The sequence below is a fragment of the Nicotiana tabacum genome, chromosome 17 (assembly GCF_000715075.1).
Source record: "Nicotiana tabacum cultivar K326 chromosome 17, ASM71507v2, whole genome shotgun sequence".
In the NCBI taxonomy this organism is placed as follows: domain Eukaryota; kingdom Viridiplantae; phylum Streptophyta; class Magnoliopsida; order Solanales; family Solanaceae; genus Nicotiana; species Nicotiana tabacum.
Genome location: NC_134096.1, coordinates 90701496 through 90711726, shown reverse-complemented (window position 1 = coordinate 90711726; position 10231 = coordinate 90701496). Strand labels below are relative to the sequence as shown.

The 10231-nt window shown below is 35.5% G+C and overlaps 2 protein-coding genes across 2 annotated transcripts; one reads left to right on the top strand and one right to left on the bottom strand.

Moving 5' to 3' along the window:
• The first annotated feature begins 1076 nt into the window (after window positions 1–1076).
• On the top strand, window positions 1077–2470 carry LOC107802607 (early nodulin-like protein 21). The gene is made up of 2 exons (XM_016626142.2): window positions 1077–1387; window positions 1994–2470. The coding sequence occupies exons 1-2, from the start codon at window positions 1198–1200 to the stop codon at window positions 2299–2301; spliced, it is 498 nt and encodes a 165-aa protein (XP_016481628.1). The 5' UTR covers window positions 1077–1197; the 3' UTR covers window positions 2302–2470.
• A 6578-nt stretch (window positions 2471–9048) lies between these two features.
• On the bottom strand, window positions 9049–9483 carry LOC142171969 (uncharacterized). The gene has a single exon (XM_075235702.1). The coding sequence runs from the start codon at window positions 9481–9483 to the stop codon at window positions 9049–9051; it is 435 nt and encodes a 144-aa protein (XP_075091803.1).
• Window positions 9484–10231: the final 748 nt, after the last annotated feature.

Below are 10231 nucleotides of genomic sequence, written 5' to 3'. Positions count from 1 at the left end.
AAATTTGTAAAAAATGGCCGTTGCCCAACGATCATTTTTGAATTTGACCGTTGGCAACGGTCAAAATTTAAAAAAATAAAATAAAATTCCAACGGTAACCGGGCTGGACCGGGTTGTAGCCCTTAAAAACTCGGTAGTGGGTAATCGGGCTAACCGGGTTCCGGGGCACCGGTTACCAAATTATGTCCGTTCCCGTCCGGCTCCCTCCCCAACCTCCCCAACCCTCCCCAAACCGTCCCACCCTCTCTAGCGTACCGGACTGACCCGGGCTGAACCGATTCGAACCGGGCTGTCGATGGGCTGGCCCGCTTGATTAATAGGTATAGCAAGGATACGAAGTCACCAGTACTTTTCCCCTTTTTTTCTCCTGCCATTTTAATTTCTTCCATACGGTTAGCTCATAATATAGTAATGACTCATTAATATTATTAGCCATACTTCATTAATTTTCTCCATACCTTTTTTTCATTTTCCGTGTTCTCATACGTCACGTTAGATATTTACATCAAACTAGTAAATACAAAACGTGTATCTTTCATATACATATTTATCGCTTAATTAACCATGGTTAATTGATATGCATTTTTACTTTAATATTTAGTTTCTAAAGTCAAATTACTTATTGGTGAATGATATATGCAGTTACCTACTAACTTGTACTGCACGCTACTTCTTGTTGATTAATTTAACTGTATTAATAGATGATACACTATATAATAAGTTTATAGGAGTTAATTTTTATGTTTGGCTCACAATTTGTGAATAAATAAATTGACTTCTTCTGAAAATTGAAACTGTTGTCCTCCACCTCAAGTCAGTATTATAAGTGAGCTTGAGGGCAACTAAAGAAAAAAAATAAAATAACAGAAGACAGATACTGTGGGTTCACGAAATAAGCAAGAGGATAATGCAACAGTTAATTAGGAATAAATATTTGGGATTTGCATTTCAGCCACTAAGCCCACCACCACCTTCACGTTTCCATTTTTTCCTCCCACCCACGTTAAGTATGTGCACGTCTATTTAACTGATATATATATATATAATAACTGCTCACCTATGATACTAAACACAAAGATTTGTTAATTCCTTCGAAATTCCTCATTATCATATCACACTCTGAAAAAGCTTTTTAATTCCCTCTAGGCAATTTCCTCATCATCTCTGAGCTCTTAATCAATTACCTAACTTCTGATCATGGCTTTCCTATGCTCTCGTTACATGCTCGTCTCAATTTTAATGATGATTTCTCTTCAAGTCGTGTATGTCTCCTCCTTGGAATTCCAAGTTGGTGACACTACTGGTTGGGCAGTTCCTCCCGCAAATGACACCAATTTTTACAACAATTGGGCGTCCAATATGAGGTTCAAAGTCGGCGACACCATTCGTAAGCGCTGTTTAACTAACAACTTTCATGTAAATAGCAGCCTACTAGCACAAAGGATTTAAGTTACTATAGTACTATTAATTAGGTTTAAGTTTTGTACGCTTAACAGTGAATAGATTTTATAATGCATCAAGTTAAATTAACCTATAATAATATGTCGCTCTTCATATCACGACGTTGTACATATTTATTTTTCCTTAATTTGGTTTACTAACATTCATAGCAAGTCGAAGATAAAACAACAACAACGACCCAGTAAAATCTTACAAGTGGGGTTTGGGGAGGGTAGTGTTTACGCAGACCTTACCCCGACCTCGATGGAGTAGAGAGACTGTTTCAGGAAGACCATCGGCTCAAGAAGACGGAAAAGACGAGAAGAGATAGTAACTTGAAATTTTGTTATAAATTTCTCTCTGCGTCTATAAAATTCTTTACATGCTTATAAAAACTTAATTTTTTTTGTTTTTAGAGAATCACTATATTTTAATTGCTTTTAACATGCATGTTTGCCTTCTTTCTATGTTACCAATTAGACAGTTAGTTGTAGTTGAACTTTACTTAACCTATGATAGTACAAATTTTTACACCAAAAGTGTTGGAATTCAGGTTTCAAGTACAAGAAGGACTCAGTAATGGAGGTGACAGAGAATGAATACAAGAAATGCAACTCAACACGCCCCCATTTCTTTTCCAACACAGGAAACACGATGTTCAAATTGGATCGTTCTGGCTATTTTTATTTCGTGAGTGGAGCAGCAGGACACTGTGAGAGAGGAGAGCGTATGATCGTCAGGGTTCTGGTACAGGATGTGATCAATGATTATTCTGCAGCTTTAGCTCCCACATTGGCACTCTTTCGACAACTTTATGCTCTTCCTCTTGTGTTCTTTCTTTTCATTTCACATCTCTACTAAATAGCTAGATCTTTAGTTTTATCAATTTGTTGCTGATTTCTAGCACTAGTTTATGTTGGATTGTTGTTTTACGCCTTTTGGGTTTTGTGTCTGTTCATTACTTAGTACTTTGTTGAAATGTTTTTTCCTTATTTACTCTAAATATATATTTTTGATCTGTTCCATTTTATATGATATTATTCCTTTTTTTATTAATTAAAAAAGAATGACACGTCTCAAAAAAAAGGATGGCGGGGGAGCATCTTTCAGTTGCTAGAACTGAATCAAGAATTAAAGACCAAGGTAACAAATCAATAATGAAATGACGGACGAAAGTTGTACAAGTTTTAACGATAGGAAGGCATGAAAGGGAAAAATGAGAGAGAACAGGGCATTCAAATTTGAACAATCAACTCAAGTATATACTGTTGATATTGTAGTATGCTGCATTACTTACTCCCATTCACCCTTTTTTGGCCTTTTAATCTATTATAATATACATTGTTTTTAGTGTTTAACTTCACTAGAAAAGAAAATTTTAGGAGAGTATGATTCAACGTCTTACATATTCATCACAAGTAAACTAGTGAGGGGAAATTTGATGGGTAAAGGTCTAAATGTGATCGCTCTACGTAAATTAAGATAGCATGTATTGACGACTAGATTCCAGTCCTTAAATCACTTTGGTGACAGCAAAAAATCTAGTCATAACTTCTTTTAGCAACCAATTTTAATTTCCCGTTGCTTGTTTGTTAACTTTCAATGATGGCCAAGAAATTAAATAATTACAAAGAAAACAAGGAACGGCAATCTGCCATTTTAGAGGTTAAGCAGTTACCATTTTAGAGCCCGTTTGGCCTGCCAAAACTAATTATTTTGAAAAGTATTTTTGTCCAAAAGTGCTTTTTGAAAAAGTACTTTTGCAAAATAGCATTTTTGTTTGGCCAACTCATTTGGGTAGTGCTTTTTGTAAGCAAATTGTGTTTGGCCAATCTTTACAAAAAAATACTTTTGAGTATCAAATTACAAAAAGGGACAATAAGGATTCAATTTGTAATTAGTATTATTTAAAAAGAGATAAGCATTTAAATATTTATTATAATGGAATTCAACTAAAATATAAAACATAAAGTAACAATATAAATTTAAGATTTTGATTAATATAAAATATATTTATTTCAAAGCAATAATATCGGGTAACTAGTATTATTATTATTGACATGATGATTTAAATATATCAAAATACATCATTCAATATAAATTTAAATCTACTCTTATAAATCTTATATAGAAGAGGAACATGAAAAAGAGAATAAAAAACAACAAAAATAAAAAAGAGAAATATAAATTAATAAGGGATAAATTGAAAAATATAAATTTATTGCAAGAAAGCTAAAATTTATAGCTTCTCCTCAAAAGCAAAATTGTTCTGCTCAAAAGCACTTTTTCATCAGGCCCAAACATCTCAAATTTTTTAATAAGTACTTTTTTTTGAGCAAAAAAGGCACTTTTAACAGGCACTTAGGCTCTAAACTTATCTGTCTACAACTGAAATTCAAAAGGTTGTTACTAGTTAGAAACCTGTTTACACATTCCTCCCCTCTTTTTTCGTTTTCCTTTTCTTTTTGGGGGGTGGTTTTCCTTACTCAAAATTGCAATAAGCTACCAAGAAAAGGTAGAAATAGCGTACATGTCGATTAATTATCTTTTCAAAGCTTTCTGGAGAATTATATTACAATACCCTTGTAACAGAAAAAGATGAAAACTTTGGCTATTACATTGGGATCTTGACCAATTCTGAAACAGATAAACACGAGTTGACATTCAGAAAAAATAAAAATAAAAATAAAAATTGAGCAAGACATACAACAGCACATAATACTACTAAGTATTAGTATCACAAAACGTTCTTCTGTTAGTGAGCAGGAAAAATCAAGGTACTGACATTAGTCACATTACCAGCTACAACATTATACAAGAGTTAACGCCGTTATCCTTTATATTATTATAGCCAGCATCATCAAGTACAGTAGCAGCTGCAGCTGCCAAACTGCTCTGATCTTTAGTCCCTCGCCGTCTCTGGTACGTGATTTCATAGTGATAGGAAAGTTTTGCAGTACTTGGATTATTCAGCTTTTGATCATGATCGCGATGCACAGTTACCTTGTCAAGAAAAATGGTATCAGACATTAATAAGTCATATTTAGCAGCATATATTTCCCATTCTCCTCCAATATGATATTCATCCTTCTCAGTATGCACCAATTTCATCTCCACCACATTGTTTCCTACTGGATCAAATAAAGGTAGTGCAATTTCTCCGCCAACTGCAGGAAGAGAAAGATCGCGGCCCAGATTTTTTTCTACTTCTTTCTTTGGTAATTGTATGAACATTACACCATTAGTACCACCATATCTGTACACAATTTCAGAACATAATTTCATCTCAATAACTGGTTCTATCTCTATTAATCCAGTATTACCACTATAGGAATATTGTTCGCGCAACTTTTGTACATATAGTCCTTTAACGTCAGCTCTAGACAAACGCCTGAGAAATATAGGATTGTTCAAGTTAATAGCTTTCTGGTCTGAAGTGCATCCAATTTTAAGTCGCTTTTTGTTATTAAAAATCTCAATTACTACCAAATCTTTTGCTTTCGACTTATTTTCATTGACAAAGTCCTTCCACTGTCCAGTGAATTGACATTCACGATCGCCCCAATTATCCAATTGCAAATCCATTTCCCAGTATTTTTCTCCAGGATCAGCGCGTTGTAATTCCAGACTCTGTATATAATGCGCCATTCTCTTGGGAATCTGTAAGTGATCACTAGTAATGTCATCTTCAGTTAATTGCTTTTCAAAAATCTGTTTTCCGTTTTCATCTCTATAAACCCACGCCGTTCCCATGACGCAATGTGCGCCAGCAGACTCACCTCTGCCATTAAATATAAGAAATTAAGATCAATCCGAATTACGCAATACATACGTTTTAATTTTTCATATTGTATTACAATATTTTATGTATTGTTTTGATATATACAATATTTGGATAAATTGTATTGTTTGACGTCGTTTCATGATGTCATGCACTAACTATACGAAGAATAAATTTGTAATATTATAAAAAAAGTAAGGTACGAGGTAATATTATAATTATATAAAAAGATAGGGTAAATGATAAAATAAGATTATTTAATTATAAAAAATGGCAAAATGAGAGAAAAATAAGGTAATGACGCGAACACACCAAATCGGTCATTCCAAATATGTTGTAAGTGGAATTGCATCACTTTCTTGTTCACTCTGTTCATTTCGTTAAAGAGTCATGAAATTAACTAGTTATGGTTCTGGTTTAAAGAATAGGGAGTTAATCAAGACTGAGGAAATTGAACATAATATTGAAAACAGGAGTAATTAACATACTTGGAGTCTTTGGTTCGCAGAAAACCAGTACTTGAATTTTCAGCGTTATCTTGAAAGTTATCGTAGATTTCATTCTTTTCCAGTAGATAATCAAGGAGCCCTGAATTGTCTTCCCTTTCAGACATTTTCAATTTCTTTATTTTTTGCTTCAAATTCTTTTGATAATATGATATAAATCTCTTTAGACGTAGAAGAATACAGAAGAGCTGATGGAAATTTGGTTGTCAAGTTTCTATCGTAATTTATAGCTCAAGTCTGAGGTGTGTAGCGCACCCTCACTTATTCAAACCACATTTTCTTTATTTCCCAAAAATTTTTAGTATTTGAATTTTAGCTATATATGACATTGACAATCACCCTTTTGAAATATTAACCTAAATAATTAGTATACTCCAATTAGTAATTTTTTCCAAGTCAATTGACAGGAAAAGGTTCATGCATTATATAAGTTCAAATTGTTTCTCATTTTCTGAAATATATTACAAAATCTTATTGAGCTGTACACGTCCATATTAATAGTGGAAAGTTTCTTAAACACTTCAAAAGTCTTCAAACAAATTTGGTCGGTTAAATTATTTGGATTTTTCTTTTGAGATTTTTAGGAATTTTTAATGTCTGAAAGTGCCTGTTTTTATTAAAAATACAAAAAATAATAGGAGACACTCACAATATTGCACAATCATTTCTTCACAACATTTATCCAAAAACTTATCCAAAATTTTTTCCAAACGCAGCTTATTGCCACCCAACAGGACCAAGAGAGGACATGACTTTTTGAATTTATGATATACTATATTCAAATAGGAATATAAGATGGGAATGTCATGCGTGCAACTTTTCTATATGTGGAAATTTTCTTAAACACTTTGAAAAGTCTCAAAAAAATTTGGTCAATTAATTTTTCCGTTTTTTTCTTTGAGATTAGAAAATACTAAGTTAGAAAGTGCCTTTGCTTTATAAAAAAGAAACCATAAATAAAAAGGAGAGGAAACTCACAAGATTGAAAAGGGAAAAAACAGAGAACTATCCGAATAAGTTTTTGTTTTGCACAAACATTCGGATTATTCATCCAACAGCTTTTCCTAAAAATTCTCCAAACGCTATAGCATTCATAAGAAAGTAATAGAAAATATTGAAATAACAATATTTTGGGACACAATGACACTATAGGAGACAAATGTATGGGCGGGTTGGACTATATTAAGAGTCCGTTTGGATTGACTTATTTTAAGTGCTTTTAAACTAAAATAACTTTTAAGTCTTTGTAGTGTTTGAATAAATTAAAAAAAAATACTTTTAAACACTTATTTTTAAGCTAAAATGACAAAAACAAATCAAAAGACAAAAATTAAAATTCCTAACTTATTGACTTATGCTTAAAAGCCACTTAAAAAAAGTCAATCCAAATGGGCTCTAATTTGGGCATATGCAACTCATATTATTCCAAACTTTTAGAATGACTAACTAAATTTATGCTCAAAATGACTTGTAAATGGATATACCTAGTTTGATCGGACATGTTAAATCCACTCAAAAATTTTGCCAGCAAATTAATATATTGTATATAATATATGTGTATTACCTAGAAAATATAAATATTTGAAGAATTAATCTAAATAATTTAGAAATAATGGGTTAATAATTTACACATATATATTACACACACACACACACACACACACACACACACACACACATATATATATATATATATATATATATATATATATATATATATAAAATTGCGCCAAAGGTAACAGTCTTGGATTGAAATCGGCCACAAAGTCGGCCAAAATTTATGACTTAATCGCAGTCCTAGGTTTATACTCTATGTCAAATTCACTCATTTCGACTTCCCAGTTGGCCAGCCTAGTTGAAAGTTCAGGTTTATGAAGGATATTCCGCGGGGGGAAAGGTTGTCATCACGGCTATCGGATGACATTGGAAATAAGACCTAAGCTTTCGAACGACGACTACGAGAGCTAAGGCCAATTTTTCCAGATGTGGGTAGCGGGTTTTTGCTCCCGATAAAATTTTACTAACATAATAGATAGGAGATTGCATACCTTCGTCTTCACGAAATAAAACAACAATTACCGCTACCTCCGAGATCGCCAAGTAAATCAGCAAATATTCGCCTTCCTCCGGTTTCGACAATAATGAAGGGCTTGACAAATGCCTTTTCAAATCTTTCAGAGTTTGCTGGCATTTCGGAGTCCATCCGAATTTGTTCTTCTTTTTTAGGAGTGAAAAGAAGTGATGACATTTTTTCGAAGACCGGAAAATAAATCTGCTTAAAACCGCTAGTCTTCATGTCAATCTTTGAACCTCTTTCACGCTTAATAGCTGGTCAGGGATGTCTTCGATGGATTTAATTTTATCGGGGTTGACTTCGATCCCCCTTTGTGACACTAGGAATTCTAGGAACTTACCGGAGCTGACTACGAATGCACACTTTTAGGGGTTAAGCTTCATATTGTGCTTTCTTAGGATATCAAAGGTTTCTTGCAGGTGTTTAAGATGATTACATGCGTTCAAAGACTTAACCATCATATCATCTATGTAAACTTACATGGTTTTCCCTATTTATTTCTCAAAATTTTTGTTTACGAGCCGCTGATAAGTGGCTCCGGCGTTCTTCAGCCCGAAAGGCATCACATTGTAGCAATATATACCGAAGTTCGTTATGAATGAGATTTTTTTCTGATCCTCCGGGTTCATCTTGATTTGGTTGTACCCGGAGTAAGCATCGAGAAAACTCATTAATTCGTGCTCGTCCGTCACATCAATCATTTGATCGATATTCGGCAATGGGAACGAGTCTTTTGGGCACGTCTTATTTAAATTTTTATAGTCTACGCACATGCAAAATTTATTCTTCTTCTTTGGAACTACTACTACGTTAGCTAGCCAGTCATGATACTTTATCTCTAAGATTTAACCGATATCAAGTAAATGTGTTACCTCTATTTTGACGAACTTATTTCTGACCTCGGCAATAGGGCATTTTTTCTGCCTCACCGGAGGGATGTTAGAATCCAGGCTTAGTTTGTGCATGGCCACTTATGGGCGGATACCTGTCATATATGCATGCGAGCACGTAAAACAATCAACATTAAATTTAAGAAATTTGATAAATCCTGACATGAGCTCGGGGTTTAATCCTGTCCCCAAGTGGAACTTCCTCTCTAAGAAATTTTCGAACAACTCAACTTGCTCAAGTTCTTCCGTTGTGGACTTTGTTGCGTCCGTTTCTTCTGGTACCTGATAGGATTCTGATGACTCCTCTCCCTGGTTGACTTCGTTCGGCTTGGGTGCAGGCGTCGGTTCCTGTAATTGCTATGATGCATGCTCCTTCCCTTTGTTACTGGAAACAGAGATTGCGTCCATCTCCCTTCTCGTCGGTTGGTCACCTCTTATTTGTTTAATTCCCTCGGGAGTTGGGAATTTCAGTAATTGATCATATGTTGACGGCAAAGCCTTCATCTCGTGCAACCATGGTCTCCCTAGGATAATATTGTAGCCCATATCACCGTCTATTACTTCAAAAAGGGTCGTCTTCATTAATCCTTCGACATTCGTAGGCAATAGAATCTCTCCTCGGGTTGTCACGCTTGCCAAATTGAACTCAGCGAGGAGTTTTGTGGCCGGAATAATACTTCCGGTCAGCTTGGCTTGCTCCAGCACTCTCCATTGGATAATATTGGCCGAACTTCCTAGGTCCACCAAGACACGTTTAATTTTAAAATCTAAAACATTAAGAGAGATTACCATGGCATCGTTGTGCAGTAGCAGCAGTCCATCTGCATCTTCCTCCGTGAAAGTAACATCATCCTCAGCGAATTCCCGGAGTCTCTTACTATGGGTTATTGACACCTTCGTCTTTTTTGCCGCCGAAGATGTCACACCATTAATCTCGCCCCTCCCCCCCCCCCCCCCAAAATCATGTTGATCGTCTGTCGAGGAGGATCTTCTCACGCTCTCGAGGATTTCGCGTTATCCCGGTTACGGCCGTAGTTGTTTTTGGCCTGCTCACTTAAGAATTCTCTGAAGTGGCCGTTTTTTAGCAATGTCGCCACTTCCTCGCGCAGATGCCTGCAGTCCCTAGTCTGATGGCTATTGGTCCCATGGTATTCGCACCACAAATTAGGATCTCGCTGACTGGGATCGGAGCTCATTGGCTTCGGGAAGCGTGCTTCCTTAATGTTCCTCATAGCCGATACTAGTTCCACTACGTTGATGTTGAAGTTGTATTCAGATAGCTTAGGGTAAGAGGAATCTCGGGAACCTAATATCTCCTTGTCCTGCAATGACCTGCTATTCTGCCAACGATCAGCTCTCCTATCGGTAGCGAATCTATCCGCCGACCAGAAACCTCCGTCGTGCCCTTCGGCCCTTTCATAGGGTAAGAATCATCATTTAGAAGACTGTCGATCTGTGTCTAAATCATCCCTCGATTTCTCCTTATTCTTCTTCCGGTCCCGACCCTTGGTTGATGCCAAGGAACCGAGCTGGTCATCCC